Below are 23,003 nucleotides of genomic sequence, written 5' to 3' on the forward strand. Positions count from 1 at the left end.
GAATGCAAAAGTTGGAGATTTTCTGCTTCTGAAGAACTTCTATCATAAGAGTTAACAATCATAGCACTGGGATTGGGATTCAGAGCCCTAAGGACTTGTGTCTATGGCCATCTTAAATCTCCTCAGATAGTTCAGACTTCTCCATGTGTTATCTGGACTGAGGTACCTGCAGCAGCTGAAGGCCAGGCTTGATAACCAGGGGATCTAAAATAGCACCAGAAACATCTGTTTGGGCATCTAAATATCTCTGCTGGCTTTTTAAGAATTATTTCAAAGTGTTAAACCACCTATGATGCTCTGGAGAAGAAATTAAATTAACATCACTGAAACACTTACTGTAGCACATGTTTTGCAGGCTTTCCCTGAACAATGCAGAAATTTCCAGATACACCTTCAAATGCATCCTAGATTATTTGGGTTTTATATAGCCACCTCTCTTGTGTTTATTTGATGTGTTTTTCCCTGCCTTTTCTCAAATCCAGACTGTGTTTTGTTAACATTACAAGCAGGCATTCTTTTCCCATGTTTTTAAGCAGTGGCATAAAAATGCTGTGTTCCTCTCACTTCAGCTGGGATATTGGTGACAGCCTTTGTAGCCAGAAACTTCTGGGTTTTTCTTCTTTTCGAAACATTTGCTGCTGAGGAGTTGGCTGCCAGTCATCTCACAACTTTAAACTGATGAGAAAAGTTTTCTGTCACCACTGGCACATCAACAAGGCAAAGGAAGCTGAAACAGACTGACTTTGATTTGAGCTGCTAGTACCAGACAAACTCACAAATATGATCATTAGTTCTCTAATTTCACTGGCAAATCTTTCCACAGCCCTGGAAGAACCCCAAAAAACATACCAATGTTTTGTAGAGGGATGAATTTAAAACCTGGGGTTGAACTCCCTGGCGCCCAGTAAAAAGTAGTTTTGGTTTTGGTTGAGCAAGTGTGGAAATGTAGTTACAGACTTTTCCCTTCAGCACCAGCCAGCTGAAAAAGAGGTGCAGGGACTCCAATATTAGCCAATATTCACCACTCAGAGGAAGCTGTCCCCAAAGATAGAAAGCTGAGCTGGAGTTCTTTGAAAATATGTCTGTGCCTCTGTATACTTGGAATTTATATCGATACACACATTTAAACATTTTGTGTTCAAAAGAAGCACTGAACATTATTCAGCCCCAGGCCCCAAGAAAATGCCACTTTGGGTTGAGAAATTCTGTGTTTGGGCAAAAGAGGAGTTTTGCAATAATAGATGTAATCCCAGAAGATGATCTGTGGGCAAAAGGCTGTAGATACAGCTACGCAGCCACAAACCCTGGAATTTGTTTCAACATTGCTATCATGCATGCAGGGTGTGCTTGTGCATACATTATACCCAAATTAATACCATGAGCACAGGACTTTTCTGATGCAGCATAACAGATTTATTGGCTTAAGTTAGGGTGGAATATTTGATCTGCAAATGAGCAGGTGATATTTTGAGAGGATTTTTTTTTTTTTTAAGGAAGATCCACATTTGATGGGTCGGTTCTTTGTTAGTGATGGCAATTTGAAAGGTATTCTAATATTAGAAGTTCTGTGGAGGAATATGTTAATGCCATAATATTCTTATGTTATGTGAGAGATTATATTATTGATCTGATACTTTTTTCATGTGTCCTTGTAACTTATCACATGCATTTCAAATTTTAAGTTCTGGAAATTGGAGGCGCCTCCCTGTGACCCAAAAGCAACAGAGACAAATCTTGCTGTAAAGACACAGGAGATGTCTTTACAGCCAACAGAGGAGTGCTGTGGGCACGTGGCCCTCTCACTCTGCCTCCCTTTATTTTGAAATTCAGTCCTAGGTATGGAAAATTTTCAAAGTCAAACATATTTAACTTTGAGCCTCTGCTTTTAGAAGTTGGATGGTTTCATGGATCAGGATCTTTAAGTATAAATAAAACCAAATCAATTATCATTATCACAGTAGGTTGTCTATTGAAAGAGCATGTTTACTTGTCCTCTGGCTGTCCTTGCACATGGACACAAACACACACACACACACGGATTGTCATTTCAACTCACTGTCATCACTGGACAGCCTTGGATTTAAGGAGCAGAAGCCTTACAGAGACTCTGGTAACATCAGTATGAACATGATCAAAAAATAGCTAAAAATATTTAGTTAAAAATATTAGATTTGTCACATGTTGGGTGTGTTAACCTGTGTGTAAGATCCACAAATAGGAGAAAAAAAACAATTGGCTTTGGAGAAACTTTTAAGTAGAATCTAGAAGTTCTTTATGTCAACTTTTTTAAGGAGGCACCAATTGTCAGAAGTGAGGAACTACAGCTGATTTTTTGTTTGGTCTTTCACCAATGCTTTGAAATCCCGATTTTAGACCAATTATGTTACAGTCCTGCATAAGGCAACTCACCTCCTTCTCTTGTCATTTTCCCAGCTATCAAAGGTGTTTGATTATAGTTGTTTCCTGTGCTAAATACAGAAATATCTGTGAATTAAAAAGCAATCTATCAAATCTGGCTATCAAGTAAAGTGAAACTAAGGGTCACTCTTCATACAGTGGTCATATGGATGGAATAGATGACCAGTATCCTTTCTGAAACTGTTATATGCAGTTGGCACCCTACAGTAAGATAAATGTTTTGAACTTGCAAAAAATCATGCCCTTTAGTCAGAGGCTGCTAATCTTTTGAATTTACTTTGCCCTGCAGACGACTGAACACACTGAACAAGTGCGCCTCAATGAAACTCGATGTGAACTTCCAAAGAAAAAAGGTAAGGGAACTTCATTAAATATACCCTGGCTTTTGTGATAAGACCACCCCAATTTTGCCTTTAATTCAGTAATGCTCTTAAAAGTAAGTTAAGTTTGCATTATTTTGAACATGCATGTCAGAATTATCTGGATGCATGATAATATGAATTGCTGAATCTTGAAACTACAAATAGAATAGAAGCTGTAAGCACTACGTGTGCTAGAAGGGCTCACACAGTACTGAAATATGTGTGCAATTAAAGCAAGCAGGGGAAAAGACAGTAAAGCTTCATTAGCTTGTTTGTCAATGCTGTATGAGTACACAGTGGAAAATCCTGCCCAGAAAAAATGGAAGCTGCTCAGATGAAAACAACAAACAACAGCCTTTCTTTGTTTCTTGCACTGACTTCTTCCCAGTTAAGAATACGAAAATAAACTCTGTCATCCTTACAAGCTTCTGTGTAACATGGAAATTATCTGAGCATAGAGGGTTTCAGTGAGGGCTACAGAAACAGCCTGTTGATTTTGAGAGCTTTGTAACATATCCAGCATTAACTGTTTTCTGGTCACAAATTCCCCAAAGTCATTGAGTGTTGTACAGGGGTAGTTGTCAGCTCTGAGAAATCTTGGTTTCTGTTTTTCCTTCCTTGAGTGTTCGTCTCATGCTTTCCAAAAACTGCCTCCAAGAGCTGCATTTTTTATGTCTTTGCAAAATTCAGTGTCATCATAGTCTATTCAGTGCTTGAGCTTGAACAGAGGATGGTTTTAATGTCCAGATATCCTGCTTTGGCACATGTCTGCTTGTTCCTCTGTGTACTAGCCTCTTCAGCTTCTCTTTTGTCCATTCCCTGGAGCTGCAGGGACTTTACTGCATCACAGGTTTTTCTCATCTTGGGTTTTGTGTTGTGTCAAAAAGGGAGGATTTTTTTTTGTTGTTATGTTTGTTTTTCATTAATTTTTTGCTGCCACTCCTCCCTGTTCTGACTGGATTGAAGTCCTCAGCTGCTCTCCTTGCAGATGACCATTAATTTGTGGTGGAAGAGACATGGCTCCACTAGGTACTCTTTCAAGGGGATAGCAGTTAGTTGGGTCTGTACCTGCAGAAGGCCACAGAGAACCTGAGAACAGAAAAATGTAGGCAAAGAGGACTTGGGGGAGATTTTAGTCCACAGCTACAGAGCAGCTGAAAGTAGAAGAGAATGTGGGTGAGAGAAGAAGAGGAAGGAGAGCCTGCTGACAGGAGGAAATGTAAATGCAAGTGTAGAAGCCGGGAACTGGGTCTGAAATTGATCAGCAAACTAAATAAATCTTTCTCTGAAGATACTGCCTTTCCTAATAGTCTCTATGGTAATCTGAACAATGAAATGCAAAATCAGCTTGCTTTGGAGCTTCAGCATAACAGGTATGCACAGGACTAGCACAGCTGCTTGAGTGATTCACCAAAATATGGCCAAGCAAGCTGCCAGGCAAGGTTCCTGTGAAAGCCAGCACAGCATGAGCGTTCCCCACTGCCCACTCTTCCACCCAGACCAATCCCACTGTGGGCTGCTGTCTTCCCTTGGCTTCATCAAGATGCAAACAGAAATCCTCATGTGTGTGTTGCAAATATGTCCATAAGCGATTTGGACAGACAGAGATTAGCCTTTGGATTAACTGCCTTCTGCAGCTGTCGATTTATGAGAATTCCTGCCCCCAGCTGGAAAAATGTGGCAGAATTCCACGGCAAATAAATCCACTATTTGCCTTTTGTTAGCATCCCTCTGTATTTCAGGCAAGTACACCCTCAGTCAAAAAGCTGTGCTATTTTAAATCAGCTGTGACAAATCTGTGAATCAAAACCTTTTTCTCTTTGGCAAATGTTACCAGTCACTCCTCAAGAAACCTGCCCCTTCTCATCTTCCCAAACATAATGGTATTAACTGGACTTTTGAATATGCTCCAAAGCCATGCACTTGATTTCACCCCAGGTCAGTAGAAATATACAGTCACTGCTCCAAAATGTCTGCTCTGCCTGTGTCAGATGAATCATTGATTTCAGACCTTCTCTTGATCTGCTGTCCCCCTAGTTGGTGACGTGTGGGTGGGCTAAGTGCTCTCAACATTTTTTCTTGGACAGTTTCATTTGTCAGGACACTCAGATATCTGACAAGAACAGTGGGTCATTCAGGATGTTCATGGCTTCCAGAATTTCTACTGATTTCATCAAAAGAAAAGCACAGTATGTCACAGGACTCATAGTGCAGCTGAATTTGTAGTGAGTCACCATGGCAGTATTTCAGCATCCAGATATTTCATTTTATATTTGCCTGATTTTGCTTCTGATGAAACACAAATAAGTTTCTTTATCAATTAAAAAGAACCCAAAACTAAGCTTTTATTTAATTGAGCTTCAAATTTTGACACTGAAAAGCCTCTGTATTTTTCAAGTGATTCTTGGGCAGAATGTAATCCTGTCTTTGCTGTGGTTAGAGGCAAAACCTGTTTACTACCAATATCCATTTCTGTTCATCTGTGCTTTGTAAAAAAAAAAAACCTAAAAACCAAAAAACCCTCAAACAAACAAAACAAAAACAAAAACAAAAAAAACACAAACTTTTGATTTAAAGTATATTTACCACAGAACTTATTTTTATTTTTGTCTTCTGTTCTGTGCTCTCTTGGTGTTTTTTGCAATGTCTCTACCACTTTGGCTACTTTAATCGATTCCAGCTTGTAGAAAATACAAGCTAAATCCTGTCAGCTCGTACAGTAGTGTCAGTGCAGCTACAGGGATTTGTGTCAGCCAAGAATCTTCTTCAAGGTCCCTTTGGCATATTGCAGTGTAGAACAAATTTTAAAAATATGTTTATCCTATTGGCTGGTGCCACCAACGCTTCAGCAGTGGTATGCTTTGTAGATATAATTACCACTGCTAAATATTTAAAAGTACGTAGCCTTGCTGTTTTTAAAATACCCACTTTGTGGCACTACTAAGACCACAATAAATGGATTTTTAAGTTCCTGAGGCTGTGTAGTCCTTTGGTCCATGTATGCATACAGCAAGCTGTGGAGCTGAAACAAAGGTGGGGCTGTCTGATGTGCCATTTCTTCCCTCAGACAAAACACCAAAGCACTTTTCTAGCCCCTTCCCTCATATTTCCGTAGGTGCTCAATTTTTCTCTCTAACAAGCCACAGAATGAGGTTCTCCATTCATTCCTATAAACTCACAGGAGCACTGCACACCTCAAAGTTAAAAAAAGCAAGAGGAATGCCTAAACCCAAAATTTCACAGCTATATTTTATTTTACGGTTTGGACATGATCTAAAACATCTGGCTGACTTGAAGTGATAAACTGGCAAAAGTTTATGGCATCAGTGAGACCTGGCATGTTACTGGTCCCAATCTCCAGCTTTTGGGGTTTCACATTATTTAAGGTTTTGGATGCTCTTGTAAAATTTGGTTTACATTTTTCAATTAGACAGGCCAGAAAAGATCTAGTCAGAGACTGGAGATAACTTTACCATCAAAACTTCATATGAAAATACTTCTAATAATAGACTTTTAAAATGAGAATTTTTCCAGTCCCAAAATAGTCTTTCTGGTTTAGCACCTCATTTTAGTCTGACAGCCTGTCATATTTTACTGCCTTCATACTGCTTCCAAGAATGTGAAGAGCTGTTTGGATGTCATGTAGGTGAAGTTACTTTGTTCTGCTTTAAAACAAATGCGCTAGAATAATGCAGTATAAGTCCAGTTCAAAGTCAGGAAAAGGGTACTCATTAGCAACTGTGGGCTTCATGCTGAAGATGGCTTTTTTTTTGTTTGAGCAAACAGATGAGAAAAATGTCACAGGGCAAGGTTTTTTTATCTAAATTTTTTTTCAAGGCACACATTCTGTGCATTGCAGAGTAGCTCCTGGAGCTGCCTAAACATAAGCACAGCTCTGCACACTTCAGGCTGAGGGATGAGACCAGGAAGGGCTGCTGCTGCTGCCTCGGGAGAGGTTGGAGGAAGGCACAGACAGTGGGGTAGGCTGCATGTCATCAAGTTTGGGGAGCCCCTGATGATGACAGCAGTGAAGACAGTGGTTGCCACTGTAGGAAAGCTGACCTCAGCTGCAGATGCTGCCCCATCCCAGCCTGAGCCTGGCTGCTCCTTCTGCCCACACCCCCATGGCTGCCTTCTCTGCTTTCCTTTGCCTGCACGCAGACACACCCTAAGCAATACTGCCAAATACTGCTTTTTTATTGTTCTTTTAAGCATCATGGTTATTTATCTGTAGTTATGTTCCTGAAACATAAATCATGTTAGATGTATCTGGCCCGTGAAGTTTATAGATGTTTATTTAGTTCTCAGTGCAAAACTACGTGCAGCACCAGATATTTGCTGTCTTGGATTTTTAAATAGTTCAAATTGCTTAGTACCCAGCTACTTCCCTGTCTTTACCATGTGTACCTTAGCACCATCCCTGCAAATCAAGATTCCTTTACTTTGGCCTTTCAAAACATTTTTTTCCGAAACAGTCACTGTGGGTATCTGCCCTACACAATTCAGTGCACTGGCAGTCCATGGAAGCCAAGAGGTATCAGTGGGCCTCCTAACATGGAGCAGGCTTTTATTCCTTCCTTGTTAAGATGTTTGTAGTCTTTACAATTAAATGAAAGAGGGTGTTACGAAAGGACTGATGACCAGTCTTCCATAAACTTGGTTCAGAGAGGCTTTGTTGCCTGCTGCTCACCTGGAGCAGCCCAATCGTGTTAATTCAAATATCCACTTAAAGCACACAGTTTAAACATGCGCCACTTGTTTTCTTTCCAGAGTGAAGATTCAGATGAAGAAGACCTGTGTGCTATCAGTAATAAATGGACTTTCCAAAGAACCAGCAGACGATGGTCTCGGGTGGACGACATTGACGCTTTGCTTCACCGACCTGACAGACATGGCTCTTCTGGGGACATTAAAATGAAAAACACGACAAGCAGTGAGAGCGTCCTTACAGATCTCAGCGAACCTGAGGTCTCATCGATTCACAGCGAGAGCAGTGGGGGCAGTGACAACAGGAGTCAATCTGGCACCACCAGCGCTGCCAGGAAGACCTGTGACTGCTCTGCACATCATGATGTGGAAAGCACGCTGCTGCAGGACTCCACTGCAATAAACACCGCCCTGTCCCCCAAGGACAGCCTGAAGAATGAAAATCCAACACGAGCCAGAGCAAAAACCTTTCTAAAACGCATGGAGACACTAAAAGCAAAAGCTGTGCATGGAAAACTAAAGGGCTCAGGAAGAACAGGTCCTTTAGAGATCAGTGGACCGGTTCTTCAGTTTGAGCCAAAGTCCTTGAAAGACATGCACTGTGTACAGATAGTCAATGGCGATCTCCAAAATTTGGGGCAAGATTCAGTCAAAAAAGGGCTTCCCTTTTCTGCCAAATCCAGCAGTGACAGCAGTCAGTCCGAAAACAGCAGCAGTGGGGTGAGCACGCCATGTTTGAAGGAACGCAAATGCCATGAAGCAAACAAGAGAGGTGGGATGTACCTGGAGGACCTGGATGTTCTGGCAGGAACGGCCTTACGGCAAGTGGTGGACCAAAACCGCAAAAATGAATTCCATTCCCAAGAGAACTTGGTTGTGCACATTCCCAAGGATCACAAACCAGGGACCTTCCCAAAGGCACTTTCTATCGAAAGCCTCTCACCTACAGACAACAGTGGCAGTGTAAACTGGAGGACAGGCAGCATCTCTTTGGGAAAGCAGAACTGCTCTACACCAAAGGAATCTGGACTGATGGCTTGCTGTCCTAAAGAGAGCAGAATTAGCATTTATGACAATGTGCCGGGTTCCCACTTGTATGCTAGTACTGGGGACCTCCTGGACATAGAGAAAGATGTCCTTTTTCCTCAGTTAGATGACATTTTGCAACATGTCAATGGGCTGCAGGAGGTGGTGGATGGCTGGTCAAAGAAGGTGTTGCCAGGTCTGCCAGCTGGTGATGTGTCAGTCAGGGAATCCCCATCATTGCCTTTCCAGTCGCCTACTCAGATCACTCTCGACTTTGAAGGAAATTCTGTGTCTGATGGCCGGACCACCCCGAGTGACATGGACAGAGATGGAACATCCCTGAATGAATCCGAAGCCACTGGTGTTAGGGACAGGAGAGACTCTGGGGTGGGAGCATCACTCACAAGGCCAAGCAGGTAAGTAGCAAAATTTTGCATGCAAATCCACAGACTGTGAAATACAATATAATGGAGTAGAGGTTCTCAGCCTGGGAGTCAGAAGGCATGGGGAACCATTACAGTAGTGCTCATCCTGTATAGAGATGGGGACTTCCCAGGGAAAGGTGGGACTTTGAGGGAAGGGACATCCTGCTGTGGAGATTCTTACATGGAATCGATGCAGAATTGGTTTAATAGAGCAAACTAAGGCATTTTTTATCCCTTGATCCATTGATTACATAGTAGGATCCTGTATATGTTATAGGATGTATTTTTAATTTGTCTTCTAAGTTATGCACCCAGCTCTTTATGAATCTGTAGCTTTATGCACTTTTTAAATGCACTGATCTGCTTTAAAAGTGTGCCCCTTTGTGCTCAAAGAGAACTTACCTTCTCTGCCTCAGCCCCTTACATGGGTGGGATGAAATGACAGTGAATGATTGACTTCTTAATAAAGTGAAAAGTGCAGTTTTGTTAATAGTTTACAGACCTGTTATAAGTCAGAGTGATGAGCTTCTGTTAAGCTAAGTACCAGTGCTCCTGGGAAAAAGCTGGTGTGGGTCTAAACTGTTTCATGTAGGGTGGCTTTGTAAGTGCAAAAGCAGGGAGAACATACCTAGAATTTTCTGATACTGGTATTTCTGACAATACTGGTATTTTCTGATCTGCTGTCAGTCTCGTCACAACCTCACAGAGGCCTCTGCCATGCCATGGTTTGCTGCTGCCTGTGCTTGCTCACCACCACCACAAAAGTGAAAGTGAACTGGAGGGAACTATTGAGTAAATGAGCAGTGCCAAGGTTTTTAGGATTTGAGCCAGAACTTATATTTAGTGAAACAAGGGAATAAAATAAGGGAGTTTTTCCCTGATGATTCCAGTATATAGAGCATTGCAGTAAAAAGATGCGGGTGGTTCAATAGCTTGGTGGTTATAGCTCTAGCTAAGGAGACACAGGATTTAATCCTTTTTCAAAAAAATCCTTCAGCATTTAATAACAGAGTGTGGTGGTTTCACATCTCACACAGAGATATTTGGAGAACCTCATCTCCAAATACCTCAGTGGTCAGGTCAGTCCCCAGGGAGGTGAGGGACTAGGCATCAAATACCAGTTCTGAGTCAGGCAAAGAACATTTGAGTCTAAATCTCCCACATCCTGTTAGATGTGTGTGAGCTAAAGACCACAGCAGGCAGCACTGCTTCCCCCAAGCATACGGACAGGACCCACTTGTGAATCTAATGTTAAAAAGACAAAGCTTGGACATTTCCAAAATTAAAGAGATTTCCAAAATTGTTTTATTTATCTCCAAGGTATATTTCATTTCAGTTATACACCACAAGCCATCACATGTGTGTTTTTCTATGTTTTAGATATTGCCCAGCCCTATCTCACAGTATCTCACCATCTTTTCTGCCCAACTAAAGCAGTTCCCTGATTTTTCTATCATTTCTTTTGCTAAAGGCAATTACGATGGCATAGTTTCCAAATCTCTCATCGCCTGAGCCGCTCCATTGCATCGCTTCACATCAGCAATCAGTCAGCAGCCCAGCTGAATCTGCTGCAAAAATTCTCTCTGCTTCGTCTCACTGCCATCATGGAAAAGTACTCCATGTCCAACAAACATGGCTGGACCTGGTGAGTACCGCTGGTAACTGGAAGGAGACTTTTTAAAAGAAAATAGTTTCTCCAAATTATGTTGCTCTGTTAGTACATAAATGCAATTGGAAAGAACCATTGACTTCAAGTGTAAGATTTGAAACTGGCCCTTTTAATCCATTGTTGCCTAGTGGCTCGTTGGCAAAGTCAGAAATAGAGCCTGGAGATCTGACTTCATTGCTGTGCTCTAACAGAGAGACAACGCTGGCCTTTCAAACAAAGCTACAGTTCCAGAAAAATAAACAGGAGTAGGAGAGTGACTAAAAAGTCGGAAAAGTTTACAGTAAGTCCTACCCAGAATTCATTTGGTGATTCGAAAAGGAACATCTGCTGCTTCATGTGTTTGATTTTGCTTTGTTTGTGCTTTAAAAGAAAGGTTAGAATAGTTATGGGACTTTTCTCTAGAAATCAAAGATGCAGGCTTTAGCCTAGGTCTGGACCTGTCTTAGAGGGAGCTTGCAGCCCTAGCAGCTGTGACAGGTCACTCCGGGAGCGAAGGGAAGTGCACATGGATGTGAATGCTCACAATGTGGCTCCTTCTGTAGCAACTGGCTACAGAAATCTGCATGTTTCATGGTACACAAACCCCAGTCTGTGGTGGGTCCCACAGATTGAGGTACACCAGAAATGGAAATAGGCATGGATAAGAGTTAATAAAGTATCTGAGAAATAATGAAAAAGATGACAGAATCTTTCCCTAATACACTTTGGTACCCAATCCAGATACAGTCCAGATACTTGATATTTGTATTGTGATTTCCATGCTCAAAGCACCTCCCCAAAATCCCACTAAATTCATCTGTGAGCTACGTAAGGCAAGTTTACCTTTAGAAATGGAAAAATAGATTCAATAGATACATGTGAGATTGACCTCACTGACATCGGTCATTAGGAAAAGTTAAAAGAGTAATGTGTTATAAATCTAACCTGAGAAAGTCAGGTTGGTTGTTCGTGGTCAGAGGAAAAAGACAGGCAACCCTAAAGCAGCCCATTATATTGAATGCCAAGGGTTTGGGTCACCCTCCAGAGGTGTCTCTCTCTAGGGTGGGTATGGAAGTAGTCCAGACTGCTGACTCTTTCTAAATCTCTGTAAGAGAACTAAAATTCAGCAAGATTAACCCCCCTGTTTCACTGCTCTCCTTTGGTGCACTCCCTGTGGCTAGCTGACATGAGTCTCACCTTACCCAACTTCAAATAAGCAGACTAGAATACAGCAAATTCTAGGTCCTGCTGTTTGTACAAGGTTTTCATCCTGAGAGATATTTCTTCAGCTTTTATAATCAGTCTCTAAGGATTTTTAAGAGAGGGACTTTAAATAGCTGTGGAGTTACGAACTGTACTTCTTCAGTAGGTAATTTAAAATGAGTTTTTACTTCTTCCCACACAGATGACAAAACTCTTAGTCACATTCAGGTCATATTCATCCTTTTTATTTTAATTCCATGGCAGTCATGACTCCCAAAAAGGGAATCCAGTTGGTTCTTGTTTTCATCACGATTTTTTGAAGAAAGCAAGCTCACCAGCTTCACTTAAGGTACTCAACTGGAATAAATTATATAACACAAGGGAGGAATCTGACACATAGGGATTTCCCACCATCATTTCGTATTGTAAAGTTTTAGTCACTAGAAATACTAAATCATGTAACAGTAGTTACAAAGTAGTAAAATCTTTGTAGTACAAAGATCATTCAGCATATTAGAGGACTGAACCTCCTTTTTCCTCAGATGCCCTCTCCACTCAGGTTTGCTCTGCCATTCCTGTGAGTTCCTAAAAGATGTTTTAAACCTTGTTGGCTTCAGCTGGATGACACTTGCGTAGTAAAAGGTTCTTGTTAGAACTGATTGTTGTGCTATACCTTAGAGGCCATCCACTTACAGACATTAAAAAATTAATCAATTATGCAAATTGTAAAGTGTCTCTGTATTGTGCATTAAACATTATTTCACCATCTTTATTAAAAAGCCTCAGTTACCAAATTTTGTCAGTAGTGTTACTCAGAAAGTGTGTAAATACCCTGATTGTTTCATGCAGCCTGTTCATGTTAATTTTCAGGTCTGTGCCAAAGTTCATGAAGAGGATGAAAGTCCCCGACTACAAGGACAAGAATGTCTTTGGTGTGCCCCTGATAGTTCACGTCCAGAGAACGGGGCAGCCTCTTCCCCAGAGCATACAACAAGCCCTGCGCTACCTACGGAGCAACTGTCTAGACCAGGTAGGAACTTTACTCCATGGACTTGTTGGGTTTTTTCTGAAAAGCCATTTTAAGCAAGCAACAGTGAGCGTTTTGGTACTAAATGGCAGGGTTATTTGGAGATTTTTATCTTTCATGTTAGGCCTCAGTCTCTTCTGGTGATTTGATAGTGTCAATACTAAAAGTTTTCCATTTTGAGATTAGTATTCAGCTAATCTGTTGAATTTTTGTAGCTGTAACAGTCCGGCTAATTTGTGTACCACAGTCTACTTCAGAGAACATTTTGAGATCTTCATGTACATTGAATGAAACCTGGGAAGAGATCAGGACTCCCTGCTTCTACATGTATCTGTACTGCTTGCATATGCTTGACTGTTGCGATTGAGGGTTAACTGCATTCACCATTTCATAAGATATGGTACAAAAGGTTTTATTTACTTTGCAAAGACAGAAAAGTCCAAGAATAGAGAGCAAACTCAGCAAAATATTCCAAGTATTCTGTTGACAGAGTCAGATATATCCAGATAGTTAGGTCAGCAGGGGTTCAATGCCAAAGCCATTATGGTACGTTGCCTTTTATAGTGTTCTTAGCTACAACAAGCCAGCTGGGACACCCTCATGCTCAAAGTATTTCAGATTTTTTTATTCCCTTTAGCTACAGAGGGACATACTAATCATATTTTTACTGTTCTTCCCCTAATGATGAGGATGTGTATTTTTATGAACATAGGATTGGGAGAAACCCCCTGGCTGTTTATGTTCAGTCCTCTGCTGTTATTGACCTCATGTCATGTGAACTGTTTCATAACTGCCTTTAGATAGTTGTAAGTTCAAAAGGAGCAACCAGCATTTTGCTCTGCAGACTTTGCTGCTTTCCTAGCTCTGAGCACGTGAAAAGGGTGGAATTAGTCTGTTCTGAATCAACCATTCTGGTTGCTGTTCAGGTTTTTCGTTGGGCGACAGTCATCTTCCCCAAAACTGAAATCTGAAAATTAAAGGCGTTCCGGTGAATCACAAGCATTTTCTTTTGCAGATAGTGGGGAAGACACAGGTCCTTCCTATCAGTTCTCTCTGTAAAGGGATCCTGTAGTGGTCAGACCTTGACATAAAACTCCACAGTGTCAAAAGGGAGGTGAGATGAGTTCTGCCTGCCATATATAGTGTGGGAACTGAGGGGTGGATTGAACAGCTTGTCATAAATTTATTAAGAGAGGATGAAAGGGAGAGCTGCATAGAGACAAGTAGAAGTGGTATATTTAGGAGCTAACATGCCTGGTTGCCACGGTGCTCATCTGCGTTTGTGTACTGAGCTGGGAAAGCCAGTGAAGGAAGAAAAGTGATACAGCAAGCCTGAAATTAGTGATGAGATTGGAAGAGGAGACGCCCAAGTAAGAGGAACAGGATAAGGGATAGGCTTGTAAGGATAGGGATGGGCTTGTCAGCAACTAAGAAGAAGCGCAAGAGAAAGACAGAGAAGAGAGAGGATTAACTGGGGAGAATGTAAAAAGGAGTATAAAAGAGAAAGAAAATGCTCTTGAGAAATTTCAGGCAGGTATAAGGTGTTGGAAGTCTCAGCTATCTGCTCCATTTGTGTTTACAGTCTGGGAAGCATCACAGCTCTGTGAAGAGCCATTTCAATTCACCTTTGGTTTCTTCTTGGAGTGAAATTGGGAAAACACTGAATAAAGAAAAGAAGGAGGAGAAGTACAAATTGGGATCCTTTAAAATATCTTTTCACCAAAAACCTTTCTAGGCAAAAACACTCCAGGCAGTTCAGCTTCTTTGCTTTACAGTTACTCTCTTTGTTCCCATTTAATTCAGAGTCTCCTAATGCCTGCACAGAGACCTGGGCAGGCTCCCGTCTCCCCCAGCATATTGCTTCTGTGTCTCTTCTGTGTGCTGCAGAAGGTGGGCTAGAGTTCAGAACAGGTGTCAGAGTTTCTACTGCACGCACTTGGTCAAGTTGAGGTTGCTCTAAACCATTGCAAGGTCTGGCTTCTGCCACTGAAATCCCTAAGCTGGCATGAGGAGCCCCACAGTTACTTGAAGAGAACATGTAATTCACTTTCGCTTTGTGAAACAGAAACTTCTTTGCTTTTTCCAACTGCATTTTTATTCCTGTCATGCATCATATGGCTGCTTGTAGGGAAGATGACCCATGCAGCATGAGGATAGTGAAGAGATTAGGGCAGACTAACCTCTGGATTTTTAGTTCCTTCTTATTTACAGGACAAGTCTGTAATAATGCATAACACAGCCTAAAATATATTTTTCTATTGAGTGAAGACCTCTTTTGATTAATTATTATTTTTTCCATTAATTAAAAAAAATAGGAAATAGGAGTTTGGATAAGTGTCTTTAAACAGAATCAAGAGTAGTAGAATGATGTGCAGCAGGAGATTGCAAGGGTGAGATTTGACATCTGACCTCTCAAACCAGACTTAGCTGGAAGTTTTTAATGGTTGTTTATACCAGCAAGGACACTTTCCATCAAAAGGAGAAAACTGAGCCTCTGCTCTGACATTTATCTACCGCAAGCCAAAACTTTATTTTTTGGACAGAATTAGCAAGGCTGTCTTCTTCATCTTCAGCACACATTTCTAAGAGGAAAAGGCATTTAAAAAGGAGAAGAGAAAGGGAAAGGGAAAACCAGATGAAAAGAGCTGGATGCTCTTTCTTACATGCTCTTGTCAGGAAGAAGAGCAGAGCTTCACTTGGGATCATAAATACAGAACACAGGGCACACTCCAGTTCTCTACTTCCTGTACATAAATTTAGCTCTCAAGTGACACTAAATTTATCAATGAGAAGATGTAGAAGAGCTGCCTCACAGCCAGTCTGGTGCAGAGGTTCATCTCCATATAAGTAATTAAATAACTATACCCCCTCACAGAGCTGTGGTCTGTGTAATTGGTGTCATTAATGGGCGAGTTAACCAAAGATACTCTCCAGGTGAGCATGGGAGGTGTTCTAGAGAGAGGAGTGTCCTCTGTGAACTCTGTGCTGCTTCTAACTTGGAAGTAAGGGGGAGAAGGCCACAAGGCATTATTCTCTTGCCTTTACTGTTTGTTGATGGACTGTGCCATGAAGGAAGCTGCACGGATCAGCATCGAGACAGCAGTCACAGAGGAAGAAGAGTGTATAACTCCCAACTGGAAATGTGCCTTTCCCATAGGTCTTTCTCAACATTTCAGCTTTTTCCCTGCAAAACTGAAGGGAGACAGTGTTAACACTTCCCAAATGAAGCACTGTAAACTCACCTGGGAATAAGTAATGTGCTTGAGGCCCAGGAATTCACCCTAGGGGGAATTCCGAAGGTGGAGAAGGACAAGAAAGGCAACCTGCCTTGAAGGCATCATTTGAAGAATAACCACTTCCTTTCAAAACAGAAAGCAAACAGGATAAAAATGTATCTCAGTGACACTGCACAAGTAATCCCTCTGTGGCCCCCACTTTTGAACTGGACTTTTCAGTGGGATTTGGGAGAACTCTTGGAAGCAGAGAGCATGAAAGGGAAAAAATATATTTCATCTTGATTTTAAAGCTCTACCAGGCATTACTAATCTTTTGCCACAGCATTTATTACTTAGCTAAGCATCATATTTTCTTGTTAGTCTTCAAAACATATACCCAAGTAAACATGAAGGGCCAGATTCTCAGCTGGAGTAAATCAACAGTCACCCAAGCCAAGCAAGCCAGGCTGATTTATATCAGCACAGCATCTTGTTTAAACTTCTCAGGCATCTGAGAAACCACAAGGCTCTCTGAACCCTCTCTCTATCTAGGAAGGGACAGAGAGCAACAGCATTATTAACCCCTGCAGTCCTGCTGTGTGAGCCTGTGCTTGCTTGTGAGACTTGTGAGACCATCAATTGCATTTGCACATTTTCCTCCTACTTGCCTAGAGTGAAATAAGCAACCCAAGCTTTGGCCATTATCCAAGTCCCCATGTATAAATGTATATAACACATATATATTCTTCAAGTGCTATTTTCCCTTTTACCCAACTCAATACTGTGCGTTTTTAGGTGGGTCTGTTTCGGAAATCTGGAGTGAAATCCCGAATCCAGGCCCTGCGCCAGATGAACGAGAGCTCCCCAGAAAACGTCAGCTATGAAGACCAGTCAGCATATGATGTGGCTGACATGGTCAAGCAATTCTTCAGGGACTTGCCAGAACCTCTTCTCACAAGTAAACTAGGAGAGACTTTTCTGCACATCTATCAATGTAAGTTGATTTTTCATTATAAACAATTAGAAATTGTTATATATTGTAGTTATATTGTTATATATAGTCATACACTGTAAATAATTTTGGCATGCTAACACTGCATAGATTTCTTTCTGCTGGCCTTTGAATTACAAAAAAACCCCTCTGGCCTCAGAATCTTTCACTAAGAGGTCTTTAGAACCAACTAAACATTTCAGTGTCAAATTTCAGTGGAAATTCAATGCAAAATGGAAAGACAATGTTCATATCAGCTTCACAATCAGAAAGAAGACAGAACAGGCTGCTGGACATAAAAAGCATGAAGACTCATATTTTTGTCAGAGTTCTTTAAACTGTGGGCCCATTTAATGCACTTATATCCCAATATAAGTGAGTTTTGTGGGCACGGAGAAGTGGTACTTGACCATGAGAGTGTCCCCTCTGTAATCCCCTTCTTTGCTGTGACTTTTGATTATTTGTTTTTTCATTATAGTCAATAAAATGTACATGCTAAAAACAAGCTGCCTTCATGTAGATCATAAGCTCTACATAAAGAACTCATCAACAAAGAAAGAAACGAGGGGATTTCTTCTTTTCTTTCCAGCATAAGCAATCTTCAGAAAAATCTGAGACTCAGATGCATCAGAATAATGAAAGTCCCTGTGAATCAGGAAATGACTGTGTATCTCTTCTCCAGACTGAGGGAAAAACAAACAGTGAGGAAAACACTGAACAGCCAGAGGAATTAGTTTTTTTCCTGACAGTGTCCATTATGAGGGCCAGTCAGCCAGCACTCTGGCAGATGCAACCAGCCTAAGCCAAATAATTGGAAGCACTAAAGAGAAGTGTGTCTAGTCTTTTCACTTACAGACATTTCAGCTGCCAAAACAATAGAAAGCCATTTTAAAACACTGTATAATCCCAGTGTTTAAGAATCTCAGATACTTCCGTTGCTTCCCTTTACTGTAAAAGTCTGTCTGTGGCGCACAGTCACAGCACTGATGAATTTACCATCACAGTGTCTGTAGCTGGTAGAGAACGCTGAGATTCTGCATGTGAGAGACAGCACTGCAAATAAATTCAGTGGGTTTGGCTGTACATGATGTCTTGGGACATAAGTTAACTGCAGGAGTTGGTGCCTAGCCCTGGACCATCATTTCCCCTTCTTCTTTCCTGCTCACAAGTTGTCTGCCTGCACATGCATTAATAAGCTTGTTCAGAAAAGCAACAGGAATTCTGGCTGCTAATAAAATGGTAGTCACAAACATTTCCATGGGGAGGTGGCCAAGGAGAAGATTATCCACTACAAGGACACGTTCTACATGTCCTTGGAAACAAATCACCTTTAAACTATTGCATGATGAAAATTGGAGATGTCACATCTTTGCACAGAAGAGACTGCAAGTAAATTACCCCCTTGCTAAAGGAAGAGAGACCTGGCAGATCCCAGTGGCATCAGCATAAGCAGGTCTGTAGCCAGAAGGGCTCCCCTTTTCCAAGACATGAGGTTGAACAGGGAAACATTGATACGAGCCAACAAAAAATGTAAAGAGAGGCATGGGCTGGCTCTGTAATAGTCTGCATGGTGCTGCAGTGGGAAGTCTGAAGAACTTCTCTTTACACTGGTCAGAAGGGAAAAGAATGAGCTAGGAAAGATGTTCTCAAAATGCACCAGGAGTTAAAAGATTTCAGAAAGACTTGAGGATGACTCTCATCAAACCAAGGTAGGAACAGATGGGCTCTGTAGACAGTGGAAAATATTGTTTGGATTAAGAATTAGTAGCAGGCTTTTTTTTCCATGTCACCAACAACAAAAATATTTTTCTGTTTCAGGCAGTACTGACAAAACTCCTTTCACAGAAAGAAAAATGTTGAAAATTTCTGGGATACCAGATGTATTTCATAACACCTGCAATTTAACTAATCTGTAGCAGAGACCTTTATCTTGTCCTTTGTTCTGTTTAACAAATTGCTAATGTGAAGTTAGAGAGGATTTTTCCTCTCTTGGTGTATTGGCAGGGGATTTCTGATTTTCTGGGACTCACTGAAGATATTTTTCATATATCCAAGATCTTTTTCATATACCCAGAATGGCTTGAATTGCTGTAACATGTAGGATTTGGGATGAGGCGATTAATGTAGTAGTCTATGTAGCATAGCATTGATGAAACTTTCTCCATTTTCCTAAAACTCCCAGGTGTTTAATGCTTACCTTTGACTTAAAGCACTGGCTGATCTCCTGTTTCATGTACCAGACCCATCAGAGCAACAGTAAAGGGGCAGGAGGGATTACCAGGAGGTGTTGTGGGAAGAAAAAACACATTGCATGGATTTAGCAAAGGCTCCTCTGTCATCTCAGAAAAACCTGGCCTTGCTGCTTTCAGAAACTTTAGATGTATTGAGCTGTGTTCGTTTTGCCATTCGTGTCTGAAAGCTTTTAAAATAAAGTGCTTGTACAAGGCTAGCAGTCAAATCTTAAAAGCTGGCTGTTCCCTCTACTGTAGATCTGCTTTTGTTCTTCCATTCAATTATAGCGAGTATGTAATACCCAGAGGAAGACTCAAAGTCCAAACTGAGAGAACTTAGGGTAGTTTTAGAAATGAATCTGTCTGAGGTGCTATTTAAGCATATCCATTACTTCTTTCATTCAACTCTTCTACAGTTTAGGACACAAATTTAAGTGTTCCCAAAAGCTTCCCTAAGACTTTTAAACTTCTGTCTTGCCAGGGGATAAAGAAAACCTGAAAAATACCACTTAAAGCTATGAGTACTGAGTACTCCCTTCATAAACTTCAGATGAAGTCTTTCTTGGGAGCAGCCCTTCAAAGAGAGAAATGCCAAACACTGGTGAGGGAAGCTGTGCTTTGTGCAGGAGCAAAACCCAGCTCTCCAGAAGCCAGCTGATCTTTTCCCCTTGGTCTCCTGTCATCTGCTTCCTCACAAAGCCATCGCTAAGGTCGGGAAAGACCTCTGAGTCAACCATTAACCTAACATTGCCAGGTCCACCACTGGAACACATCCCTAAGCACCACACCTGCGCGGATTTTGAACACTTGAGAGGACTGTGAATGTCTGTGGTAACTTTGTCTTTCTGGCTCCTTGTCTGATCTCACCTGTGACCCCCCGAACGTGACTTGCTCTTTCCCAGATGTCCCCAAGGAGCAGCGGCTGCAGGCGGTGCAGGCGGCCATCATGCTCATGGCCGACGAGAACAGGGAGGTTCTGCAGACCCTGCTCTGCTTCCTCAGCGACGTCACCTCCGTGGAGGAAAATCAGATGACCCCCATGAACATCGCTGTCTGTCTGGCCCCTTCCCTCTTCCATCTCAATATAGTGAAGAAAGAAAGCTCACCAAGGTATGTTTCTTGTCAGCATTATAAATAGTCACATACGGAATAATGCTACCAGTGGTATGCAGGACAATATTTTCCAAACCATCTGCTTTCCAGCACACATTAAACAGGGTATGGCTTGAGTAAGAGGGGAAAACCCCTGCTGCAGAGCCAGAAGCACACTTGTTTTCACAAGCCCAGCAGGCATTTCTGGTTGTCTGTTGGGAATATGCGGTGCCTGCTTTCCATGTGGAATTTTCAATGGGGCACTAGTGAGTTTTATATGAGTAACGTTGACTTCTGTAAAGGAAAATGGGTTGATTTTGCTCTGGTTGAAGTCAAAGATTAACCATGTTTTAAAGGATTTTGATATGTAGATTTTCAGTGTGTGTTTTTTTTCACTTTCAGTTTACTGTCTACATTCTGCCATTCGGGAAACAGGGTTTAATTCAGGCCACATTAAAATTGTAATGTGGTGAGTGTAGACTAAACAGGGCATAGCCCAGCTAAACATTAGTGGTCCCTCTTGACTTTTTTCCCTCCCATCTGGTTCAGAATACACAGAGATTCTTGGTCAAGTACATGTATAACCCACGTCTGAGCAAGGGCTTTAAGCAGTAGCAATGTAAACCACTTTACATCATGTCTGTTAAAAATCCGTTTCAAAATGTACAACACATCATGCAGGATATGCATAACCTTTCCTGCTTTTACCTTTGGCTGAACAATATTTTAGGTAAACATTTTTCCTTTAAAAAAGGCCTGGGAGTTTGAACAGTCATGGTGATAAATAGAAACTAAAAAAAGTAGGGGGGTTTCCTCTCTGATGCTGGGAGTATCCTGCTGCTTTTTGCTTTCATTTAAAAAATATTCAGCTCTTTACCTGAGATACTGAATTCAATTACAGAGTAATACAGAAAAAATATGCAACAGGGAAGCCAGATCAGAAGGACCTCAGTGAAAACCTGGCAGCTACTCAGGGACTTGCTCACATGATAATGGAATGCAACAAACTTTTTGAGGTGAGTGAGAGACTCAAACAGCATTATTCATGGCCACCCTTTGAAGTATTTATGTTTATGCTTATATTTTCTGTCTTGTGTTAGCTCAAAGATTGGTGCCTCACTTATTTGTAAACTTGCTTCATCCAAAGTTTATTTATCTCATTTCTTTATGGCGGTTCCTTTTAAGTATTCAAAAGATGCAGGGTAATTATTCTGTGACAGTTGTCAACCCAAACCACTGGATTAGGAAATTTTAGTCTAATTCAAATCAAAATCTGTTAGTGTAAAATTTTATTACAATGCTTTTAAGGCCTCAATTAAAACTTATTAATCTTAAAAATAATTGCTTATACGCTTTATTTCTGTGTGTCGTGCAATAAAGTAAAAATCACGTAGAGAGCTGCAGTCATTCCTGCAGCTGGCAGAGAGCAAATGCTCATATCTTCTTTCCCCAGAAGCACAAGGCAATATTTCTCAGGGCTAAAAGAGTAACAGTGGTGTATTGACATCCATTTGATCAGTCTAACATGGTTCTGCATGAGTAGTGTTGTACTGAGCCATGGGCTATTTCATTAGACTACTTTGATGTTTCATCTTGCATAAAGACAGAAATTGCTGTGCATTTTACAGATCATAGGTTCATGCAATTGGACGCTGAATGGTCCATCAGCCTAGAAACACATTGTCTTAAGGAAAAGTTCTCAGCAGGAGATTTTTTTTCCCTGTTTTCCCTCCCTTCTGTGGCACAGGTCCCACACGAGATGATCACCCAATCCCGAAACTCCTATGTTGATGCAGAAGTGCATTCTCCTACCCTGGACGAGCTTGGGAAACAAGTGGATGAGGAAGGAGGGAACTATCAGACGTACCTGGAAACTCTCATGCAGAATCTCCAGAAAGAAGCAAAAGAGAAATTCAAAGGATGGGTCACATGTTCCAGTGTAGAGAACACAGAACTCGCCTACAAAAAGGTAATTTGAGGAGACATGAAAGAAGTAGTAAAGAAATCAAAGCAAAACGCATCTCAGCTATGGGGCACCCTGGCATGTTGCATGGCAAAACTCACACCCTTCTTTCTGGCAAGGCACTCTTTTTTTATTTATTATTTTTTAAAAAGATTACTAAAAGCAGTTAGAAATGTAATATAATAGTGATTCAAGTACGAGATTCCAGAAAAAGGCACACAGAGCAAGCTGGGGTCTCCAAAATAGATCAAGATACAGCAAACAACACAACCAGAGAGTGAGCTGAGATGTTAAACAACAGAGAACATTACCTGAGCAATACCATCTTTGACTGGGGGACATGAAAAGTTTCTGACCAGTTCTTGATGTTTGCTAGCAGTTTGGAGAACACAGCTAGAACACAGGTAATTAAAAAACTTCTTCAGGATCTCCTATGGTTTTTTTAAGCAGGCCAGTTTTATCCCTGATCCTTTTGTCCTTTTTTTCATGTGGATTTTTGATACTGCAGATTTTATTAAAATTTTTGAATTTGTTCTAGGCTCCATCACTTCTTCAGGGAAAGCCAGACCACTGCATTGAGGCAGAGGGTGCTGCAGGGTGCCTACAGAGAGTGGAGTTCAGTGCTGCTGGAAATGCAATAGCAAAGCCTAGGTCTCCAAACCAGCAGCAGCTAGCAAGAGGAGGGGATGGATTAG

At 41.3% G+C, this 23,003-nt stretch overlaps 1 protein-coding gene across 9 annotated transcripts in view; it reads left to right on the forward strand.

Moving 5' to 3' along the window:
• The window catches only part of STARD13 (StAR related lipid transfer domain containing 13), a 285,456-nt gene that overhangs the window by 254,548 nt on the left and 7,905 nt on the right, over nucleotides 1–23,003 (forward strand). For all 9 annotated transcript variants that reach the window (XM_014249607.2, XM_014249609.2, XM_088068354.1 and 6 more), the window contains 8 exons: nucleotides 2,708–2,771; nucleotides 7,551–8,929; nucleotides 10,410–10,583; nucleotides 12,660–12,819; nucleotides 16,827–17,025; nucleotides 20,156–20,363; nucleotides 21,247–21,361; nucleotides 22,093–22,314. In XM_014249607.2, the coding sequence (XP_014105082.2) occupies nucleotides 2,708–2,771; nucleotides 7,551–8,929; nucleotides 10,410–10,583; nucleotides 12,660–12,819; nucleotides 16,827–17,025; nucleotides 20,156–20,363; nucleotides 21,247–21,361; nucleotides 22,093–22,314 (2,521 nt within the window). The remainder of the gene's footprint in view (nucleotides 1–2,707; nucleotides 2,772–7,550; nucleotides 8,930–10,409; nucleotides 10,584–12,659; nucleotides 12,820–16,826; nucleotides 17,026–20,155; nucleotides 20,364–21,246; nucleotides 21,362–22,092; nucleotides 22,315–23,003) is intronic.

This window comes from Pseudopodoces humilis, chromosome 2 (assembly GCF_049639895.1).
Source record: "Pseudopodoces humilis isolate 2021_Gansu_Grassland_sample_001 chromosome 2, ASM4963989v1, whole genome shotgun sequence".
Classification (NCBI taxonomy): Eukaryota; Metazoa; Chordata; class Aves; order Passeriformes; family Paridae; genus Pseudopodoces; species Pseudopodoces humilis.